The sequence below is a fragment of the Phoenix dactylifera genome, unplaced genomic scaffold (assembly GCF_009389715.1).
Source record: "Phoenix dactylifera cultivar Barhee BC4 unplaced genomic scaffold, palm_55x_up_171113_PBpolish2nd_filt_p 000112F, whole genome shotgun sequence".
Lineage (NCBI taxonomy): Eukaryota > Viridiplantae > Streptophyta > Magnoliopsida > Arecales > Arecaceae > Phoenix > Phoenix dactylifera.
The window spans coordinates 780,950-805,267 of record NW_024067684.1 but is presented as its reverse complement, the minus strand read 5'-3'; the positions used below and the strand labels follow the sequence as shown (position 1 = coordinate 805,267).

Genomic DNA, 24,318 nt, shown 5'->3' with positions numbered 1-24,318 from the left:
TCCAATATCGATGATCCGAGCTTTTAGACATGATCTAATACCTCTAAACTACTTACATATCAAAAATTATATAGTACAAAAAATTCTAATCTATGCATTGTTTTGTATTATTTAAAATATATAATTTTTGATCACTTCATGCATAGACTAAAAGTCACTAAATTACATAATTTTTAATGTAAACATTATTGAGATTGTAGACCATATCAAGATCAAGATCATCAATGACGATCTCCAATCATAATTTGACCAAATTTTAAAAAAAATCCTCATGACCCAATCCTATGATATATGTATGTACATATGCGTATATATACACAAAAATGGTTACTTGGATTCTTAGAAAAATGATAAAAATTGGAAATGCTAAAACAATACTTACATTCAAAACAACCATGAAATATACAGCATTTTGAGAAGCCAGACCAATCTCAATGGTTGCATGAGAGCGGGTATTAGTTCAGGAAACTGTTGCTCGAACCACTATTGTTCTGGGATGGTTATGAAAATAACCAAAATTTCTTTCCAAGATGATAAACAGTTCCCCATGAAACTGGACAATCAAAAGGTAGCAATAGTTACATCCTCAGAATGAGTAAAATCATCACCATAGAATATTTTGATCTGACCAATCCATCCCCCGTTAGGGACAAATTGCAGGACTACTGCACAATACATTTGGCTACATATCACAACACGAGAAACCATTAGTAAACTTCGAGAATAAAGTATCTCATAATTGGCACAGAATAATATTCATCAACAGCACAACCCAGAAGATAGTAAATCTTTAGTTATGGGAACCAAGGTATAAATTTCATCACTAAAGGGGAAAATAACAGGTGATGGCCTGAGGTGCTGCAATTATAGCTAGCCTTCTCTTCATAGAGATGCATTTACATCGAAACCAATGTATAATCTACTAAATGCAATCGACACAAACATTTTCAATGGACTTGGAGCATCTCGGTATCGACTATATCTAAATTTGCTAAGTTAGCAAGAATTCTACTTCAAACAAGCTGTTCATATTCCTGAATTTCCAAAGAATTCACTTTCCAACGAGGTCAAGAAGGAACAAATATTGGTTTCGCTAGGGGCAAGCCTATCCTTTCCATGCATCAACTTATACAATCAATTTAGCTTATCACCGTGGTTTTTAAATGTGAGTATATATTCAGAAAATCGATTATCTGAGTAGATGTAAATGTGCTCACATCACACATTAATGGCATGTGCAGGTACATGCATCAATCCCACAATTGCATTTGTATACATTTAGGATAAAATGTCTGAAGCTCGATAAATCATTTCCGATGATCTACAACTTTGCTTTCCAAGCAAATCAAGTTTAGATTCAGCAGAAACTGAAGAAACTGTTTTAGAGAGCACCTGATGAAGATAGCAATTCAAGTCCCACTAAACTTGTGGTTGGGGTGCATTGCACTAAGTCAAATGAGCAGAAAACATTTTTTCAGGGATTTCAACTGCAAATTCCTCCTTTGCTGACTTATACAATGTCCAGGATACCCAACTGCAACTCATTTTCAACATCCCAGGACTCATCTGCCGAGAACAGAAAGAAGTCATAAAGATTTATGTTTTCTTTAATCGGATGAGCAATGTCAAGGACACAGAGAGACCCACAAAAAGGAAAAGCACAAATTAATGAACAAAATCTGTGTAGTAAGTGATGCAGTCGCCAGTAAATCCAGTTGATGAGACCAAGTGTGCATCTTGACTTTTAATTAGACCAACAAGCACATTTAAATAGATATTATTAGGCTACCAACTCTTGCCTATGTTACTGTAATCCCTTGGAATCCAGAAAAAGAGTGGCTCATAAATGCTGCAAAGTAGTACACTTCCCAGAGGAAGATAATGTTTCAAGGAAGACTAGCATATTTCCTCTTGCAGCATTGCCAAAGAAGACTAGTACAAGAATAGTAGGCAAAGACTGTAAGGACGACCAATACGAGGGCAAAACAAAAAAGCACTGTTACTCACACAAGCATTGCCTTTAGCAATAAAAACCTGAAAGATCAAAGCGGGCTAGAATCAAGAATAATAAAGGCATGACAGATCTTCCAGTCTTCCTTACAGTGCTTTCTTATCAAGTGGAAGTGAAGGCAATAACTTCACTCATAGGAAATATATTACAGAAATATTGTGGTTCATTAGGTTTGGTTTTATTTGGACAGTAGATTAGACTTTAGAGCTTTTCTTTGCAAACAAAAGAAAGCAGCACAGAACAAAGTTTCCATGGCTATATACAAGGTAGAGAGAATAATAGGAATTGCATGCGCAGCTTTATTTGCTCTCCCTATTAGTACTACCACCAAAAAGTTAAATACAGCTATCAAAAAACGGAAAATACCATAAGGTCATACTATTTCCCTTGGTAGCCAAAGTCAAAATCGATTCAAGAATGGAAAAAAAAAAATCCAAGGATACCCGCAAAACAAAAGGGCAAATATTGATTGAAGGTCAGACTCTTCAAATTTAACCCAGGACTTAAGTAGCATATTTTAATGCTAACAATTTTGTCAATCGTGAGTGAAGCGATTTTGTAATAGAGGAGAGGCAGAATGGTTGGGCAACTTAAAAAAAAAAAATCATTTGACATTCAGAGCTTTGTATCTCTTTAACCTGGAAAATCATTTGATGTTCATACTATTGCATCTCTTTAACCATCACCCTTCCTGGTTAAATAGAAACATGTACCTTCTTGACAATTCTAAACTTAGATATTTAAAAAAAAAAAAAAAGCAATTTTTTGTGACTTGAAATCCTCATTTCTACATAATACTTAACATTGCTAGGAACATTCGATTTAATCAGTCATAGCCCTATTCACTGGCCAAAACAATTCCAAGGAGGAATGGAGAAGCAACACAGAGCTATTCTTTCTTCCATTTTTTCATGTGCATTTGTGTGTTTGGACAGGAACGAGAGCTTACCTTTGAAGAGATTGAAGATCAATCCATGACCTCCCGCTTATCAAGCATACTTAAAGGAGCATGCTGGCTACTGCAATCCCAAGATGAATCTTTTCACCATAATGGTAAACCAAAATTCCTAGCAATATTAAAAGAGACGATGATTTGAAGAAGCAGATAGCATTGCTGCCGCTTGCACTCCCTCCATTCTTTCCTCACTCCACTGATTGGTTGGTTCACCAGTTAGCTTGGAAGCACAGAAACTTGGAGGAGATTAAGGACTCAATCCATGAGCTCCTGCTTATCAAGAAAACTGAAACAAGGAGCATGCTGCCAACTGCAATCTCAAGATGAATCTTTCCGCAATAGTGGCTAGCCAGACTTCCAGGCAATCTTAAAGAAGCTGGAGCTGAAGAGGCAAATAGCATCGATGACGCTTCCATTCCCACCATTCTTTTCTCACTCCATGGGTAGGTTGGTTCACCAACTGGTTTGGGAGCACAGAAGCAGAAAACACGCTAATCCAAATCCCAATTCAAAGCTCTATAATGGGAAAACAGTAGTTAACATGATCTAGTTCCAATAATCCATCCAATTCAAGGGCAACTAGCCCTTACCTCCATGAAGAAGGTCCAAGATTGAAGACATCTATAGATCCCAACACCCGACAATCATTTCCATTTTAGACTGCAATCACTTGAAATTGAAGAAGAAGATTTATAGTCATTAAATGGAGCCATAATGTTGTCTTCTAGCATATGATCCCTCTTCACTGAGGTGATCTCATTTCAGAATGCAGAAACAAACAAATAATTAAATTCCTGTGTTGAAATTAGAATTCTAGAAAACAAAAAAAGCTGGCTACTTCAGCATTTAAATAAAAAAGACTGCAAATATAACAGCGTGTCAATATAACACAAACCAACCGCTTTATAGCACTGGCATTATTATGTTAACACACAGAGCATGGCCCCTTTTGGCATTCTGGGCACATAGGAGTAATAAAGGATTCCACAAATGTTCTTCAATTCATTAATTGATCACTATTTATTTGTAGGTATCAACAACAAAAAAATTCTTATTTGGCTATACTTCATATAATATTTATACTTTCAATTAGTGGGATATTAAAATATTTAAAAAATACAGAATGTGAAATTGTGTGTTCAGAGATGATTGATAGAAGAAATTAGTATCTGTTGGAAGCAAAGTTTGCCGTCTCGATACCGAACTCATACCGATGCCACACTAGTATTGATCAATATGGTACGATACAGAATTTTTTTGGCATACCGAGTATCGGTACACTACCCGAACCGGGTATCGATACCGAGCCAGTATGGTACAGTACGCCTCATACCAAACTAGTACACCCCCCATAAAATTCTAATTCTAGAATCCATAAAATTCTAGTTCTAAAGTCCACATAAAATTAAAATTTCCTAATTTCCAAATAAAATAAAATTTTCTAATTTCTATATTTGTGCCTAATAGAAGTGCACCTAGATTTCTAATTTTCTAATCAAAATCAGCTGCTTGATTCAGTTACTATTAGTAGTAATAAGAACTGCAATATATGGCATCAGTGTTTTTGTAGGTGTCCACTTAGGTGCCTGCCTAGGTGCATAAATATGCATCTGCTTAATAAGTTGTGCGCATCTAAATCCCATGATAAAAGGGTTTTGTTTTAGTTACATATCTTTCCCTAAGAAGCACGTTAAAGCATTTTTTTATTTTCTTGCAATTTTCCTACTAATTTTTATAGTTATATTTCTATTGGGTTTCGAAGCCCCATAACAAGGTCCGCCGTACCGGTCCGGATCGGCGTACCGGTGGCCGGCCGGACCGGTACGGTACCGGTCCGGACCAGTACCGTACCGGTCCGGACCACTTTCTTTCCCATCAAAAAAAAAAAAAAAAACCACAGCGAGGCGCTGTGGTCCCCCCCCCCAAAAAAAACACCGTACCGGTGCGAACCGGCCGGTTCGCACCGGTACGAGGCCTGTACCAAGCGGTACCGTACCGGCCGGTTCACAGAAGAAAACCCGGTTCGCACCGGTACGAGGCCTGTACCAAGCGGTACCGTACCGGCCGGTTCACAGAAGAAAACTGGAAATACCGGTTTTCATCTGTGTCCGGTACCGGTCAGGGACCGGACCGGTACGTACCGGCCCGTACCGTCCGGTACGGACCGGTACGGCATTCCTTGCCCCATAATGAGTAGGATTATCACCTAAAGTTCCTGCTTTAGTTCAAGATTAGGTTACAAAACTTAAACGTGTTAAGATTGTCATTTGGAAAGATTTGATGACCTTTATTGGGGATCTCATGGAATTACAAATTTACCATTTCTTTTGATAATTTTTTAGCTACCCTTTTTTAGAAAAGTAATTAGATTTGATATGACGGAAGCTTTTGTTCAATTAGGAATCCTATTTTGAGTGATATAATGTAGGTTACTCTTTAGGTCATTGTGTGTAAGTTGAGATCTCTCTATGATTGGAAAAACATTGTTTAAGGGTTGTTTCAGTGTCTACAGATATGGATTCATGAATGAATTTTATTGGATGAAGTGACACTTTTGTTCGAGATTTTACCCTCTATTATAATCTCTCTTATTTATATTATTATTCTTCTATTCTGTTCAACCTATTCTTCTCTTTTTTCAGATGTAAGTTTCTGGTTGCATCTTTTACACTCCTTCTAGCCATTTTATCTATCACAAAAGAAGAGAATTCAGATCGATCCACATCTGAGATCTATTCTAGCATAAATCTATTTTATTAGTGGTTCTAATGTTATGGGACTGCGTCACTGCGAGTCTATGACTGTAATCCATTTTCATTTGTTGAATCATTAGTAGTATTCATCATTTTATGCTAGTTATGATCGGTAATTGCTATTTTTAACTCTATATGCATATATTATGTTAGCGTTGTACTGTCAATGTCCTTTATTAACATTTAGCTAGTTCTTATGAAATTTGGTGACTTTTGGACCTCTCTGATTGTGAATTATAGGTTTGACTTTTGGACCACTCTTAGGGATGTACATTTGAAGACTTGAATGGCTTTCCTCCCTAGGCAGCTGCCTAATTGCCTAAGTCATGCCTAGGCCACAGGGGGCTTCCATCTACTAGCCCCACCTAGGTCTTTTCACCACCTTTTATAGCATCATGAACTTATGCAAGCAAATGCATTAAGCCATAAACACTACGTGACTAAGAGATTTTACACAACTAAAGAGAACTTGATCTAAGTTACTGTTACAGAGGTTACTTTTTAATAAATGTATTTTGGATTTTTACTTGCCCTTATAAAAGTTAGCAGAATACTGAAAATGATACTACCATTTGATATGGAACTTTTTAAGCACCCTCAAAAAGCTGCTATCTAAAGATCTTATATGACAGTTGACGTTAATGAGAAGTCCAATTTAAGGGGTACATAAACTATTATATTTCTAAAATCAACATTTCCATGGTCAAAGCAATTTACTATCTTCATGTCATCAATCTATGCAAAGAATTATCAAGTAACATTGGCATGTCACCCAAGCAAACTCAAGAAAGAAGTGCAGAAAAATAAAATCATACGATATAATATACAAGACCTCCTTAGTCTAAAGGTAAGAATTTATTTGCCTAATGCCTAAATCTTAAAATCCTCTTCTCTACTAATGATTATAGGCCTTGTCAATGATCTTTTTTATAATCCATTTGTTTTCTCTGGCTATATATTATTGCTTTGAAAATTTTCATGTCAAATGTAATCAAATAAATATCTAATGTCACTCAAGAGTATCATTGTCCAAAATGGGTCTCAGAATCACTAAACCTGGTAGTTGTCTACTGGCTGCAAGCGCACCAGGCCTTTTTTTGATAGGTTTATCAAACTGGATGCGGCATGCTTCACATAATGCACTCTAAATGGAATCAAATAAATATCTAATGTCACTCAAGAGTATCTTTGTCCAAAATGGGTCTCGGAATCACTAAACCTGGTAGTTGTCTACTGGTTGCAAGCGCACCGGGCCTTTTTTTGATAGGTTTATCAAACTGGACGCGGCATGCTTCACATAATGCACTCTAGTTTCTTCATCCTTCAGACAACATTTGATCAACCAGGATAAGTTCAAACATAAAGACTGACCAGATGAAACGATGAGAATGATATCGGATGAAGCATTAAAACAACACAAAACAGCAAACTAATACCCCAAAATGTGCATGCATCAAACCATTCAACATGAGTGGGTATATGTTCTTTGCTATACTCATGACTTCATTAGAGAAGAACCAGACTATAAACTAATACCCCAAAAAGCACATGCATCAAACCATCAACTTGAGGGCGTATATCTTCTTTGCTTTACACATAACTTCATTAGAGAAGAACCAGATTATCATAATCGCCCATGTAACTGCAGCATGATATGAACATTATCAAGAATTACACCATTTGTGATGATATTGAACATCATCACATCAAGAATGGAAGTTATTGGATAGCATCAAAAACCAAAAAATAAGAAAAAGAAAACAAATACCGAAAAGATTAGGCATTTTTTTCTATTTAATATGGCTATTTAGCAGTGTTACATAACAGTGAATATAGATTATCATACACTGCTTGGAAAGAAAAGCTTTAGAGGTTAAGGGATAAAGGTCTTAAATAGGAATAATTGGTGCATGAGGATCCATCAAGCCAAACCCAAATAGTTAAGCAAGGCTGAATCGTTACCGTACTATATGATGCTTCTTATATTTTGGCATCTTAAACCTCACATTGTTAGAAAAAAAGATAAAACAAGAACAATACCTCCAGAAGCAATGTGCTGGTGTCTTCATTCTGCATTGGAGCACTCAGCCCAACATGCCCATAATCTTACTACTTCAAGCAAGACAGCAACCGAGTGTGGTACTTCTGCAGAGAAAACAAATTAAAATCTAAGAATCTCAATAAAGACTCTGAAGAGAAGCAAGAAGAATGAAATGATCCAATTCAAACCTTCATCATAACCATCTGTAAGTAATGCTTTCCTCCTGTACATGCAAAACAGGGTTTCTGGAGCCTGTGGAAAAACCAAACTTCTAAAACTAGATATACTTCTCGCATCTGAGCCGCAGGAAGCATCAATAAATCCGAGAAAACTAGAGCTGCTTAAGTAATTTTCACTTTTGAGGTGCGTTGCACTAGTCACCCTCGGTTCCCTATGCCTGCAATTCTCCTGCCAGTAAACAGTTGTCGCCACTGCGATCATCCACATGTCTGAGCTCAAAGTCCATACTGGCAGGTGCAGGCATGCCCAGGCCCCTTAGCGGGGCCGGGCTAATCCAAAACTTGCCTCTGATTGTTGCTCATGAGTCTGCAACAACAGCATCAGAATACGAAGCAAGCACAGCACATTTTGAAAATTAATAAACAATGGCAATGAGAACCCTACATGAGGTTGGAGAATACCTAGGAAAGAAGAGAAAATCCTAAGAGAACAAAAATCCTTAGAACAAAATCATGTGAAAATGCTCAAGAAACAAATTGATTTTCTGATTCCAATTTTAGCTTCCCAATAGTGAGCGAAACAGCAATATGGATTTAGATAAATAGATCATTCACCACGAAATTTCTTAATAAAGAGAACATACATCCATGCTAGTGGACAATAAGAAACTAGAACAACAACACACTTCTCAAGGAATTTTTTCCTTTTTGTGAATGAAGTAAAACACTAAGATTGCAATTTTGTATCATCTCCAGTTCTTTTGTCTTGCTAATTCCTTGTATCTCCCTTTGTTTATGCTATTTCTTGCAATCAGGAACATGTTTGGTAGTGAAGGTTATTGTTCATTTTTAAAAAAGAAAACAATAAAACTGTATGACTGTGGTAGCAGTCATAGTGGCAGTAAGTGGTTTGTAACGCTGCAAATGAGTTGGGTTTACCTGTGACCTGACCTGACCCAAACTATTCTTGAAGACCCGTAGGGCCAGGTCGGATTCAAATATTAGACTCGTTCCACATTTTGGATCTATTTTGGGTATATTTTGGATCTTCTTATCAGTTACCGACTCGAAACAACTCGAATTGACCCAAAGAAAGTATTCCAAGTCATTTCTTTTCCTCTATTATGAGAAAAGCGCTTCTAACTAATCTCACTATTAAGAAAGGCTTGATATTGTGGTTATTAACCTATTGAAGGAGATTGTAGTTGTAGATAAATATTAATCCATGGAGTTTTGGCCATGTTAGCAAACAATTATGTGGCAATCAAAAGTCAGTTTAATTTAGAAGTGAGAACAAAAGCTTCTTCATATGAAATCTTGTTAGTAAATAAATGTAGAGCTGGACTCAAACTGGACCTAACTCGGACCTGAATATTTTAGATTAAGTCGAGGTCACACATGAACCCAACCTGATCCGAACTATTTATTGGTCTAAAATATTTTCCATAGACCCAACCTGACCAGACCCGATCTTCCACTAGATTGGGTTGTAGTCTAATATCAAGACCCGTACATGAAACCAGTTTGGGTCGAGGTCAAGCATGCCTTGGTCTGACCTAACCCGTTTGCAACCCTAGTGGTCTTGGAAGAGATATGTTTAGTGGCGTTGGTGGCAGTAGAAGTGATAGTGGTGCTGGTGGTGATAGCTGCAAGTGCACTGGTTGCCGGTGGTGGCTATGGTGGTGAGAGGTGGTGGCGATGGTGGTGGTGACAGTAGCAAAGGAGGGCCGGCAATGGTGTGCTAATCATGATGGTAGTCATGATGGTCATAACTAGTAATAATGGTGGAGTTATGGTAGCTATAGCAGCCATGATGACTACAATGTAGGCAACAATTATCATGGTGGTGATTCTCCTGGTGGTGCTAATGGTGGTTGCAGCGTGACAACAAGAAAGGGTGGTGTTGGCTATGGTGATGGTATCGGCGATGAAGGGATGGTGTCAATAGTGGGGTTTATGAAGAGTTAATGGTGAAATGACTTTTGTTTTGATTTTCAAATATTCTAAAAGGAAAAAGAAAATCACCTAAAAAAATATTAGAAATTTCAGTATTTTTCAGAAATAAAAAGTCAAACATGGGCCTACCAAATGTGTTATCTGCCCTAGACTCCTTTATTATATTATCAAGCATATACAATACCAAAGACAGCCTCAGATTTTATGAGCATTTACCTTTTTCTATCAAAAAGTTATTTCACTAATTTTTGAACATTTATAAGCTATATACCTTCGTAGGTATGCTCATACCCAAATATAGTAAGTGAAATAAGGAAAGACGCGTAGAAAAAGAACAAGAATATAACTAGCATGCTAAACAAAAGCCAAAAAAAGACATGGCAGCAAATGCAACAACTTGAACTATGGTGAAGGCATATACCTGTGCAAATGGTTGAATGTGCTCATGGTGATGAACAAATGTCATTCCAGGGCGTGGAGGAACAGGGTATTGAGAGGACTGCATATAGATTGATGGTGGTGGGTGAGCACCAACATGATTAGGATTAAATGGGGCCATTAAACCCTCTGGAGGACCATAGCCCACTGTAGGTGTTGATGCCACCGACCAAGGTCCACGTAGGTGTTGTGGAATGGTCTGTGGTTGGCGTTCGATAGGAAGTTGAGACCTGTGACCTGATACAAGCTGAGGGAATTCCGTATTATAGTTGACAGCAGGAGAATATAGTGGGTGCATGGTGTATGGTCCTCCATTAAATCCAAATCCAGGATCAAACCTCTGCATATACCTGAAAAAACATGCAGTATCACAATGACAAATGGACAAACAGGAAACACAATGCACGACGAAAAGTTCAAAATCTTCTAAAAAAATCTTTAAGGCATTTAGATTATTGCCAAAATGAGAAAACAGCTTCAGTATAAATAGATAGACTTTTAGAGGGATAGGGATGACTCTAAAGCCAACCTCAAGAAGCATGCAAATTATCAGGTTACTTTTTCCCTTGCAAAAAGAAATACAAAACATGCAATAAAAAAAATTGTTTAAAACAAAAAATGAGCCGCAATCTGAAGCTTGCAACTAATTATGCTTAAGCTTCTTTTCGAGATACAAATTTTAACAATGACTTTGGAATACAAAAAATGTGCAAAAAGTGTCGCCAAAAATTCAAGATAACAGCATCAGTGTTTTTGTATCACACACAAAAAAAAAGTGTGAATCAAAAAGAAACCAAAAAGAGATGCCAATGATGCTAAAAGTTGCATAAAATTTGTTTATGCTCCATACAGTAATGCAATATACATACTGCACATTCTCAAATTATTGAAATAACCATAGTACCAATTGAAAAGTGAAACTTTGACAAACAAACCTTTCATAACTCCTATCATAGTCAGGATCCTTCCGATCCACCTCTCGGTCCCGGAAAATAGCTACTCGATTGCTAGCTCTATATCTGCTGATAGGCTCTTTCTCTGCTTTATTTCTGTTTGCTCTGTTGCTGCCTGAAGAAGAATCACTAAGACCCCTTCCAAGACTATTTTCCGGACCTTCAACTATGGATTTTTCATCCAACTTTGAGGATACGAAGGTGCAGTGCTGAAAACTATCCAGCAACTTTGGTTCATCTTCTGACTTTGCAATTATGCCACCACTATTGCCGCTGCTGAATATTCGTGCACGTGCCCTGTTATATTCTTCTTTTCTTTCTTCAACACTCTTCTGATAATTCATCTTAGAAGAATGAGTAGTTGCATTGCTGGTATTTTCTGAATGTTTCTGTGGTCTCTGTTTAATCGCAACCTTAACCGCTATATTACTGTCTTCTTGGGGCAGATTAATAGGAATATCTGCAAGACGAATTGGAGGCAAACAACATTCATGAGAAGTTTTGCGTAGCACAATGCGAGAACCAGATCCATCAGGTAAGCTGCTGTCTGGCACAGCTAATGACTGAAGGTAATAATACTGTGCCACACGGTGTGCTGCCAGTCGTAGATAAGAAGTAGGAAGTCCCTGAAATTCCAGCTGTTGTTGAGTAGGATCATGGATAAACTTCACAATATCTTGCTCCATCCTCAGAACTAAACAGGAAAGAAAACCTCGTAAGCCAGGCAATGGAAAATGCAAACATAGGTTGCCTAAAGGTCAGTTTCCTCAGCTTCAACTACGGTTTAGTTGTTTGTGCAACAAAATTGTCCTACATATTGCATGATGACACTCAAAAACTAGAAACTCAGGCGGATGAGATGTATGTGCAGTCAAAGTAACACTAATAAAAGTATACCCATCAAATTATTAGTAATTTAGCTTTTAATCTTTTATGTATGTAACTATGTAGGAAGCAAGTGCCATGATGCTTTTTAAAAAGTGAATTTATTCTCAACCAAAAAAGATAGAGTTATGCAGGCACACAATGAAACATCAATGTCTTGATAGTTATATTGGTTATTGAAGAGAAATTAACCATCCAGTACAATACAAAATACCTAAATAAATAATGGAACAATGAAATCATATAGTTTTCTAGTATGACCAAATCAGGTTCTAAAACTTGCCCACAAAAGAATATATTTCCATTAGATAATGATCAAGATATCAAATTATCAGCCAACATATTATACTAGTGATTAAGGTCTAGATATCAGTTTTAGAAATTAAAAATCACTTTTAAGATAATTAAAAAACAAAGATGTTAAGAAATGTCAGCTGATATATTGATATTAAATCATGAGATATCAGTTTATGTATGTATACATAAGAAGGGATAAGAAGGGATATATATAAGAAGGAATATATATACATATATATACATATACATACATATATATACATATATATGTATGCATACAGGTGATGTCAGAATAAGCCAATATCTCAGCCAAGATCTTGGTGAAGATTGAAACCTTGCTACCAACAAAGCTTCTTGGTTAAAGCAGCACATTTCCAAATAATCTCTAATGGATGAATTATACAATCCATCCAAAGTTATCATTTCTAAAGGTAGACAACCTTCAAAAGGCACCTACACAGCTGCACTTTCTTGGAGGAGCAACGATTGTTAAGCTTTAAAGATAAGCTTATTCTCTCAATAGAAAAAATTAAAATAATTATTTTTTTCGTTAACTTGTTTTTGAATGCGATCTATCGTCTGATTTATGGCTTTTGGATCTATGTTATATGGCTGTGGATGTAATAAAAGCGTCTCTTTTACTTATTTTGGATGTGATCAGTTGTCTTTTGATTTATGGGGTTTGGATCTGTGATAATTTATAGGGTTTGGTCCTCCTATTACATCTACAAGACTACAACCCCGCCACCGTGCGCTGGATCCCCCCGCCCCCACCCCATCCTCTCTTCTCCTGCCCTCGTCCTCGTCTCCCGGCCCGATTTCCCTTCCCTCTTCCACCTCGTCTACCTCCTCGGGTCAGGCACCGGCGGCGCCACCGCCTACCATTTCGACACCTTCTCCTCCGCGACTGGCGAATGGTGGTCCAACATGATGCCTTTCCCCAACGACCTGATCGTCCTCGGCTCAGGCGTCTCGGCCGCCGGCATGGCCTGCTGGAGGACGGCCTCAACGGCGATGCTCGCCTACAATCCGACCGTCGGCGCTGCCCGGATTGTCCCGGCGCCCTCCGGCTGTGGCGACGACTGGCAGCTCAGGGAGGCCGGCGGCGGGCGGCTATGCTGCGCATGCGTGACGGAGTCCGCCGTGGAGATCCACGCCCTGGAGCCATCGGACCAGTGGACCCTTCTTGGGCTGTTCGCTGTGGCGGCGAGTGCGGACGGCAGGGACAAGTGGGAGGGCGGGGAGCCGATGTGTGCTGCTAGGCGCCGCGGCCGCTGAGATTCCAGAGCGCGAATCTCGAAGTGGTGCTGTGGGTGGACGGGCGGGTGGTGGCGGTAGACCTGGGGAGACGGTGGGTGAGGGAGCTCCAGTTCGACGGGCCGACGCCGAGGCCGGACGAGTATGTGGCACGTCTCATGCTGACTGACGTCATTTACGTCTCCCTCCCTCCCTCCCTCCATTTCATCCCCGGTTCCTCCCTCTTACTCTTTTCCCATCTTCCTTTTCAGGTCTTGGAGCTTAGTTTTTACTTTACTGTCGTTAAGTCTGATCTTCAAATGAACTACTTAGGAGACCTTTGGCAGTAATTGATGTGAATTCTTGTGCATAATACTAATAAAACGAGATTTGAGTCATTTTATTGCTATTTCGCAGTTAATTGCATGTGATAGTGAGATATATGTCATGTGTCTTGGTTAGCGTCCCAATTTTAATAGCAATACTGACTTTATTTCTACTTTAAATTTGAAGTAATTGATTGCTTGACCCGCATTTTAATTGACATTTATAGAATTTTGGTTTTGATTTCGAAATCAAGAAAATGAACTTCTAACAATAAACACTTTTTATCATTGAACAGAAAAAAAAATCCTTATACAAGCAGGGCGATGTTAATCTGGAGATAACCAAAAGTTGTATGCTATCTATTTATATATAAGAGGATAAGTGAATTCAAATTTAAACTAGGAGGTGCTTTTGAAGTATTTTATTTTTTTTCTTGAGCTATCTAGAATAGGATGACAAAGGGTAGCAAAATCTGAACCATTTGATTGATTTTGATTATTTATTGGTTAACATATATAATTCATTTATGAACTTTTTCTGCTTCTATCGATTTGATAGTGTTTGTCTAACTGATTTTATGTCTAGTTCAAAGTTCTTGTATTTTTTTTATCAATTTCAGATTTCCCTCTTTTTGTTTCAATCACTTTGTTTTGTTTATTTTAGCATCCATAGGTAGTAGTATCTTCCTTGGTCTCAGATCCCTGTAGGACATCTCGCAGAATACCAGGATAGGGTACTGTTCTGAGTGTTGGGACAGGACCTTTTCACCATTGTCACGGCATCCCCAGTCAGCATGTCTTGGGACATTCTGTCCCAAGTTTTGGGTCGGGGTGGGGTGGCGGTGTGTCATGTTCCATCGGCAGATCGGGACATTGAACAAAGTGATGACAATTGATGTATTATTACACTATGCTCAATTACTTAGGTTTGTAGGTGATGCACAATTATTTTGGCATCTTGCATAATTATTTAATGGAGGTAGATCCTGATCAAAGACTTATTGATGAAGTAGATCAAGAGATTCTAAATCAGTCTCCAACTGAAGAAGAGTTTCACGCTCCAAGAAGCATGAATGAAGATGTTGCACGAGGAGAATTCATTAGGGACTCTATAGCAGTTGACACGTGGCTTGATTATGTACATAATAGCATTCCATAAGAGCTCTATGATGTACTAAGTAATTCTATATTTTCTTCAAACATTTATTTTATTGTTGTATGTGTGAACAATTTTCATATATGTCAAACTCATTGGAATTAGTTGTATATCTTGTTTTGATTATAAATATGTTGGCTTTATTAATGCAATTGATTGTAGTTCTTTTTTATATTATATTGAAGCATGTATCATTACACTCTCTTTTATATTTATTGTCACATAGATATAACCAATGGACAACAAATCAAATCAAGATGAAGGTAGTCAGAAGGAACACTTGAAATGGACTGCTCGTATGGATGACTTCTTAATCGAAGCATTACTTCAGCAACAACGAATGAGAAATAAGGTTGATGGAACTTTCACAACAACTGTATATGATAAAGTGCTTAAAGAATTGAAGAAAAATCTTGAGATGGACTTGAACAAGAACCATGTGAAGAATCGTATGAAAACTTTGAAAAATCATTTCAATGAGTGGTATGATGTGTTCAAGGCGACAAAATTTAGTGGTTTTTCTTGGAACCCAGTGACAAAGTTGTTGAGTGCTGATGTTGAAGTTTGGAAGCCATTGAAAGAAGTATGTTTTCAAAACTAGTTGCTTAGAATTCATTACTTTGTCTTGATTCTTAATTTAAAATATTTTTTCTTGTCCAAATTATGTTTATTTACTTTTTTTCTTCTATTTGTATTAGGCAAATTCTAAAGCAGAAAAATGGATGACTACACTTATTGAGAATTATGAGAACCTGTTAGAGTTATTTGCAAAAGATAGGGCAACAGGAGAAGGTGCTATCACAGCTAAGGAGAGACGAAGACAATTGGATGCTTCAAAGAGTGTGAATAATTTAGAGTATATTCAAAATATTGATGAATTTGTTTCACAAAATAAAGTTATAATAGAGGAATTTGATAATTTTGATAATGAAGTTGATATGATGTCCATGGACCCGCCATTTCAATCACCTTCTCAAAGTGAAGCATCCTCAAAAGAAAAAAAAAAGAAAGTCTATAAAAGAGAGTGATGAACCATTTGAAGGTATAAAACATGCAATTACAGAAGTTGCTAATGCCCTCAAAGTAGAAAATGCTATTTTTGAGAAAGAAAATTATGTTTAGGAGAAAGGTCGAGCACATGTATATTCGGAGGAAGAAATTTTTAATGAATTGTTGGGCATTGGAATGGAGGGTGATTTACTGGATGAAGCATATCTTTTTCTCACTAAACATCAAGATTGTGCAAGAACCATGTTTGGTTGTCCATCTAATAGAAGGAAGCACATTTTGGAGAAGATGATGAAAGACTCCCATGGCGGTTAAAGCTTTGGAGAAAAAAAGGTATAACCTCTTAACCCATTATAAAAAGTCTATATTAGTAGTAGTAAGAAGCAATGACTAACTCCTTTAGATAGTATTGAATGAACCTCTTATTTTACTTTGTACTTATTTCAAGTGTGGCTGGGTAGTGGTTACTTCCTCTACAGTAAAAGTGAATATTTTGCAGGCTGCTTTAATGTATTTTTTGTGGGCAAGTTTTATTAGTTAAGCATTCACATTTTGAACAAGTCATTTTGGAAAAGTTGTAAAAACTAAAAAAACCGATATGCTTGTTTACTTATTTGATTGTATGGATATCCAGTCTTTCTCATTGGGTTACTTTAACCAAATTTATCAAACAGACATTAATATAGCTAGAATAAACAGAGGAAATGAAATTTCAACTCTTTGGGTCAAAAATTGTAGCCATGGACCTAACCCGACCCGACCTGATTTTCTAATGGGTTGGGTCTTGATCTAAAATTAGGACCCGAACAAGGATCTAGGTTGGGTCGAGGTCACTCATGACCGGTCCGACCCGATCCATTTGCACCTCTACTCATAAGCATGCCCCTTTTATAATAAGGGTATTTTAATAAAAGTGTTAAAAATGTATGCTTTCTTTTCTTTTCTCTCCAAACTCCCAAACAAGAGGAAGGAAAGTACTTTCTCTTTCCTCCTAACCCTCCATTTGGGAGTTTTAGGAAGAAAAGAAAAGAAAGGAAAACATTAATGAGGGAAAAGAAAAGAAAGGAATAGAATAGACTTTCCTCTCCTCTTGTTTGGAAGTTTTAAGAGAGAAGAGAAAGTACTTTCCTTCCTCTTGTTTGAAAGTTTGGAGAGAAGAAAAGAAAGCATACCTTTTTATCACTTTTACTAAAATAACCTTATTATAAAAGGGGCATACTTATGAGTAGAGGTGCAAATGGATCAGGTCGGACCGGGTCATAAGTGACTCTGACCCAACTTGGATCCTTGTTCGGGTCCTAATTTTAGACCCAGACCCAACCCACTAGAAAATCAGGTCGGGTCGGATTGGGTCCACGGCTCTAATTTTTGACCCAAAGAGTCGAAATTTCATTTTCCCTGTTTATTCTAGCTATACTAATGTCTGTTTGATAAATTTGATTAAAGTAACCCAACAAGAAAGACTGGATATCCATACAATCAAATAAGCATACGAGATCCATACAATCAAATAAGCAAACAAGCATATCAGTTTTTTTAGTTTTTACAACTTTTCCAAAATGACTTGTCCAAAATGAGAATGCTTAACTAATAAAACTTGCCCACAAAAAATACATCAAAGCAGTCTGCAAAATATTCACTTTCACTGTAGAGGAAGTAACCACTACCCAGCCAAACCTGAAATAAGTACAAAGTAAAATAAGAGGTTCATTCAATGCTATCTAAAGGAATTAGTCATTGCTTCTTACTACTACTAATATAAACTTTTTATAATAGGCTAAGAGGTTATACCTTTTTTTCTCCAAAGCATCAACCACCATGGGAGTCTTTCCCTTCGATTCTGTAAATGAGTCATCTGGACTCCTTAGTCTTGTTGGTAGCCCGTAGTTCCTTTTCCAGTCTCCAAAATGTGCTTCCTTCTACTAGATGGACAGCCAAACATGGTTCTTGCACAATCTGGATGTTTACTGAGAAAAAGGTATGCTTCATCAAGTAAATCACCCTCCATTCCAATGGCCAACAATTAATTAAAAATTTCTTCCTCCGAATATACATGTGCTCGATCTTTCTCCCAAACAAAATTTCCTATCTCAAGAATAGCATTTCCTACTTTGAGGGCATTAGCAACTTCTGTAAATGCATGTTTTATACCTTTAAATGGTTCATCACTCTCTTTTATAGACTTTCTTTTTTTTCCTTTTCAGGATGCTTCACTTTGAGAAGGTGCTTGAAATGGCGGGTCCATGGACATCATATCAACTTCATTATCAAAATTATCAAATTCCTCTATTGTAACTTCATTTTGTGAAACAAATTCATTAGTATCTTGAATAGCCTCTAAATTATTCACACTCTTTGAAGCATCCAATTGTCTTCGTCTCTCCTTAACTGTGATAGCACCTTCTCTTGTTGCCCTATCTTTTGCAAATAACTCTAACAGGTTCTCATAATTCTCAATAGGTGTAGTCATCCATTTTTCTATTTTAGACTTTGCCTAATACAAATAAAAGTAAAAAAGTAAATAAGCATAATTTGGACAAGAAAAAATATTTTAAATTATGAATCAAGACAGAGTAATGAATTCTAAGCAACTAGTTTTGAAAACATACTTCTATCAATGGCTTCCAAACTTCAACATCAGCACTCAACAACTTTGTCACTGGGTTCCAAGAAAAACCACTAAATTTTGTCGCCTTGAACACATCATACCACTCATTGAAATGATTTTTCAAAGTTTTCATACGATTCTTCACATGGTTCTTGTTCAAGTCTATCTCAAGATTTTTCTTCAATTCTTTAAGCACTTTATCATATGCAGTTGTTGTGAAAGTTCCATCAACCCTATTTCCCATTCGTTGTTGCTGAAGTAATGCTTTGATTAAGAAGTCATTCATACGAGCAGTCCATTTCAAGTGTTCCTTCTTACTACCTTCATCTTGATTTGATTTATTGTCCATTCACTCCATTGGTTATATCTATGTGACAATGAACATAAAAGAGAGTGTAATGATACGTGCTTCAATATAATATAAAAAAGAACTACAATCAATTGCATTAATAAAGCCAACATACATAAAATCAAAACGAGATACACAACTAATTCCAATGAGTTTGACATATATGAAAATTGTTCACACATACAACAATAAAGTAAATATGTTTGAAGAAAATATAGAATTAATTAGTACATCATAGAGATCCTATGGAATTCTATTATGTACATAATCAAGCCACATGTCAACTGCTATAGAGTCCCTAACGAATTCTCCTCGTGCAACATCTTCATTCATGCTTCTTGGAGCATGAAACTCTTCTTCAGTTGGAGACTGATCTAGAACCTCTTGATCTACTTCATCAATAAATCTTTGATCAGGATCTACCTCCATTAAATAATTATGCAAGATGCAACATGCCAAAATAATATTTGTTTGTCTCACATGAGTAAGTGGGCTTGGTTGTGTTTCGTATAATGGGAAACCGTTTCTTTAGTACACCAAATGCTCTCTCAATTGTATTACGTAATGATGCATGCCGAAGATTAAACAATTCTCTAGGATTCTCTGGAGCTCGAGTAGAATACTCTTTCAAGTGATAACGCACGTCTCTGTAAGGTGCCATAAGTATACTTCTTAGCATATAACCCGCATCAACCAGATAGTATTTACCTATTAAGAATGAAATTCAGTACTATATGATACCATAAGTATCGTGCTTGTATTTATTTTGTTATATTTAGCAAAAACTTACCAGTAGGAATATGCAACTTATCTTCTCTTGTAAGCGCATTTTTTATTATCCTTGAATCGGATGCAGTCCCTTCCAGTGGGTTGACGAAGAAATTGCTCCTCCAATGATATTAATGCTCTTAATACTCGATGAAAATGATGACTTATGGTATATCCGAAGCGACGAAGAAATAATGACACTGTACGATTCCTCACATTGTGTGGATATTACGTGAACAAATACAAAAACTTGCTCCTCAATCGTCACTCGTTGAGTGGATTGCAAACCCCCATCTTTTTTCAGAATCTCACATAAATTTTTAAAAGCTTTCGTTCCCCTACGAATAATATCACGACATCTTTCAGTTGTGTTTATTTGGCACATTATTTCATCTCGTACTAATTGTCTTTCAAAACCTAATTGCCTATGATCCACAAAATGTGTACGTTGAGACCGTTGGTGCACAATGAAACAAATCACACGAAGAATAACTTGAATATCAGCTTGTTGCCGATTTCTTTGCCAAATGCGAATGTTATGCTGTCGCCTATCCATCTAGGACCTAATTTTTAATTCAAATAAGTTATAAAATCAAATGAATCTGAATATATAAAAATAAATATATATGTTATAAAAGTTCTATTGAATGGTTAGCCGAACTATATGTAGCAATGTAAATTAAATTTCAAAAGGTTTCATACATAATCATGTCCAAATTTATTAAAATGCTTCAATTGTGCATCACCTACAAACCTAAGCATTTGAGCATAATGTAATAATACATCATTTGTCATCACTCTATTCAATGTCCCGATCTGCCGATGGAACATGACACTGCCTCCCCACCCCGACCCGAAACTTGGGACAAAATGTCCCAAGACATGCTGATCGGGGATGCCGCGACAATGGTGAAAAGGTCCTGTCCCAACACTCAGAACAGTACCCTATCCTGGTGTCCCGCGAGACGGATCTGAGACCAAGGAAGATACTACTACCTATGGATGCTAAAATAAACAAAACAAAGTGATTGAAACAACAAGAGGGAAATCTGAAATTGATAAAAAAATACAAGAACTTTGAACTAGACATAAAATCAGTTAGACAAATACTATCAAACCGATAGAAGCAGAAAAAGTTCATAAATGAATTATATATGTTAACCAATAAATAATCAAAATCAATCAAATGGTTCAGATTTTGCTACCCTCAGCGCCAACCCGTCGAACCGAAGCTCCCTCACCCACCGGATCCCCAGGTCTACCGCCACCACGCGCCCGTCCACCCACAGCACCACCTCGAGATTCACGCTCTGGAATCTCAGCGGCCGCGGTGCCTCATGGCACACGATCGGCTCCCCGCCCTCCCACTTGTCCCCGCCGTCCGGACCCGCTGCCACAGCGAACAGCCCAAGAAGGGTCCACCGGTCCGATGGCCCTAGGGCATGGATCTCCACGGCGGACTTCGTCATGCGTGCGCAGCATAGCCGCCTGCCGCCGATCTCCCCGAGCTGCCAGTCGTTGCCGCACCCAGGGGGCGCCGGGACAATCCGGGCAGCGTCGGCGGCCGAATTGTAGGCGAGCACCGCCGTCGAGGCCGTCCTCCAACAGGCCATGCCGGCGGCCGAGACGCCTAAGCCGGGGACGATCGGGTCGGACCGCCATTCACCCGTCACAGAGGAGAAGGTGTCGAAACGGTAGGCGATGGCGTCGCCGGTGCCTGACTCGAGGAGGCAGATGAGGTGGAAGAGGGAAGGGGAATCGGGCTAGGAGATGAGGATGAGGGCAGGAGAAGAGAGAAAGGGGTGGGGGCGAGGAGGGCGGAGAATTGGGATCCAGCGCGCGGTGGCAGTGTTGCAGATGTAGTAGGAAGACCAAACCTCATAAATCATCACAGATCCAAAACCCATAAATCAGAAGACAACAGATCACATCCAAAACAAGTAAAAGAGACGCCTTTATCACATCCACAGCCATATAATCATCACAGATCCAAAAGCCATAAATTAAACAATAGATCACATCCAAAAACAAGTTAATGAAAAAATAATTATTTTAATTTTTTCTATTGAGAGAATAAGCTTACCTTTGAAGCTTAACAACCGTTGCTCCTTCAAGAAAGTGCAGCTGTGGAGATGGAGCTCCGTAGAGGTACAGCAGATGGGTATATGGAGATGGAGATGATATATGAAAGATTAAAACAAAAGATGCCCTAGGATATATTTGTCCTTTTAATTTGGTACTTCTTTAATTTAAGGGTAAAATAAGTATTATAAAAAATTTATTAAGTATCAATTTCTTTCTCTCCAAATCTTCCTATTTATGGGAGGAAAGAAAGGAGAGAATTGGAGCCCAAAATTTTTCCTCCTATTCCCTCCTATTCTCTCTTTTTCTTTTCCTTTCCCTCATCTAAAAAACTACAAAACATCAAAATTTTTAACTTTCCCTTCTATTCCATTCCTTTCTCCTTCCAAGTTTTCAAATGGAGCCTAAAACTCTCAAACAAGAGGAGAGGAAAGTCTATTCTATTCCTTTCTTTTCTTTTCCCTCCTCATTAAAGTTTTTCTTTCTTTTCTTTTCTCCCCAAACTCCCAAACAGTGGGTAATTGCATTCCTGACTGACTCGAAAGCAACAGAGAATTCACTTCCATAAAAAGAATCACAGAAAGAAGTTCGTAATCGCAGCTACAAGCTAAGAATCAGGAAACCTTACTCGACAGCCGTTCCCGGGGCTTCTCCAACGCCTCCATGAGGAACGGATCCACCTGGCTCACAGCATCCTCCGAGACTCCGCGCCCTCCGGAATCCTCCTTCGCCGCCACCTGCGACGCCGACGTGGCCGGCGCTGCCTCGTCAGCGAGCTCCCGCGGCGGCGAGGAGACCGACGGAACCGGGTTCTTCCGGGACGATACGAGCAGCCTGCTCATGCTCTCGTCCAAATCCGCCACCTCCCACGAGTCCGGGACTCCGAGATCATCCGCAGAGCCCTCCATGGCGGGAAGACCGTCCGCCGCTAGGGTTTGGTGAGCTCGAGAGGAACCCCAACCCTGATCCCGGAGCGCTGCATGGATTTGGAGAACGGGGAAAGAGAAGGGCGATCTAGGGTTTGGGATTGGGGACAAGGGGATTCGGGAAGAGAGATTAGGAGAAGGAATCTAGGGCAGCGGGAGGAGGGAGAAAAGGAATCGGCGTTTCCGTGTGACCGTCCCGTTCCGGAGTAAAATTCCAATCCTGGGCAGGGGAGGATTGGGAGGTTTGGGATTTGCACGGGGCTCTTTCAGGAAGACCGGTTGACGTCGTCACGCGGACCGGCAGAGTGGACCGCGAGCAATCGATTGGCTGGAGAGATGACACCATGGGGTGGCGAAGAAAACATCACGGCGGAGTGGGGTTATGGGCAGGGGACGAGTGGGACGTTTGGGATTTTAGCGGGGGTATCTCCGGAAGACCACGGAACATCTCGCGGAGCGGCGGAGCGGAGCTCAAGCAGTCATTGGTTGGAGAGATAACGCCATGGAGTGGCTAAGGGTACAAATGAATGGGTTCGGACCAAGTCACGAGTAAGCCAATTCAACTCATTTTTTTGTTTGGATTCTAATTTTGGACCTAGATCCAACCTAATTAAAGATCAAGTAGGATCGGATTGAATTCACGGCTATAATTTTTGACCCAACAGGTCATTCAGGTCGGATCGGATCCATGTATAACCCAGATCCAACCTAAAAATTTGGATCTAGTTCGAATCCATGTCCGGTCTAGTTTAGGTTTGGGTCTTGACAAAAAACTCCATATTATCTATAATGATAATAGCTATTATTCGATCAACCCAGCTTGGACGGAATCGGACCAAGCGTCAACCCAAAGGCGGAGGTTGGCGTTGACGAGCTAGAAGGGCTAGGCGTTGTGCACACCAAGCCCGATGTCATGGGGGCGACCATCTAGCATGAAGCCGAGGAAGGGCATCAAGTTGAGGTCGTAGGACAGCATGTCGAAGGCGTCGATGGCAGCGACAGGGGACCAAAAGTATGGTTTGATAGGCTTGAATAGATTACAACGAACGAGACATGGTCGTCGACAAAGCGGTCGTCGACGGTGGCATAGACCTGGCGGAAGCCGCCATTGGCCCGAGGGGTGGAGAGGTTGGAGGCTGGTGGCAGTAGGCAGAGCAGAGCATGTTGGTGTGCCGGAATTCATCGTCGTCATGGTAGGAGACAAAGATTTCAAGAACCGGTAGGTGTTCCTCGGAATGGTGATTGAGGTGGAGTGGATGTGGGTTTCATTATCGATTTGAAGCCAGAAGCCAGAGCCGTAGTAGACAATGGGATTGGAGACGGGGATGATGAGGTCAACCGGCTTGGGGTAGAGACCTTTGATGGAGGGATGGACGGCAAAGCTAGCGGCA

General features: G+C 39.0%; 1 protein-coding gene across 10 annotated transcripts; it reads right to left on the bottom strand.

The window, feature by feature from the left end:
- Nucleotides 1-231: 231 nt before the first annotated feature.
- On the bottom strand, nucleotides 232-23,274 carry LOC103717989 (R3H domain-containing protein 2-like). 10 transcript variants are annotated; one of them, XM_026808806.2, is made up of 8 exons: nucleotides 22,630-23,274; nucleotides 11,269-11,980; nucleotides 10,317-10,683; nucleotides 7,949-8,306; nucleotides 7,760-7,864; nucleotides 3,557-3,711; nucleotides 2,961-3,426; nucleotides 1,157-1,566 (listed from the first exon to the last, which is right to left on the bottom strand). In XM_026808806.2, the coding sequence occupies exons 1-4, from the start codon at nucleotides 22,907-22,909 to the stop codon at nucleotides 8,256-8,258; spliced, it is 1,410 nt and encodes a 469-aa protein (XP_026664607.1). In that variant the 5' UTR covers nucleotides 22,910-23,274; the 3' UTR covers nucleotides 1,157-1,566; nucleotides 2,961-3,426; nucleotides 3,557-3,711; nucleotides 7,760-7,864; nucleotides 7,949-8,255. The 10 variants fall into 10 exon arrangements, with proteins under 10 accessions (XP_008804814.1, XP_026664608.1, XP_026664607.1 ...); XM_008806588.4 differs by having other exon boundaries at nucleotides 2,961-3,482; nucleotides 3,557-3,635; XM_008806586.4 differs by having other exon boundaries at nucleotides 3,557-3,635.
- Nucleotides 23,275-24,318: the final 1,044 nt, after the last annotated feature.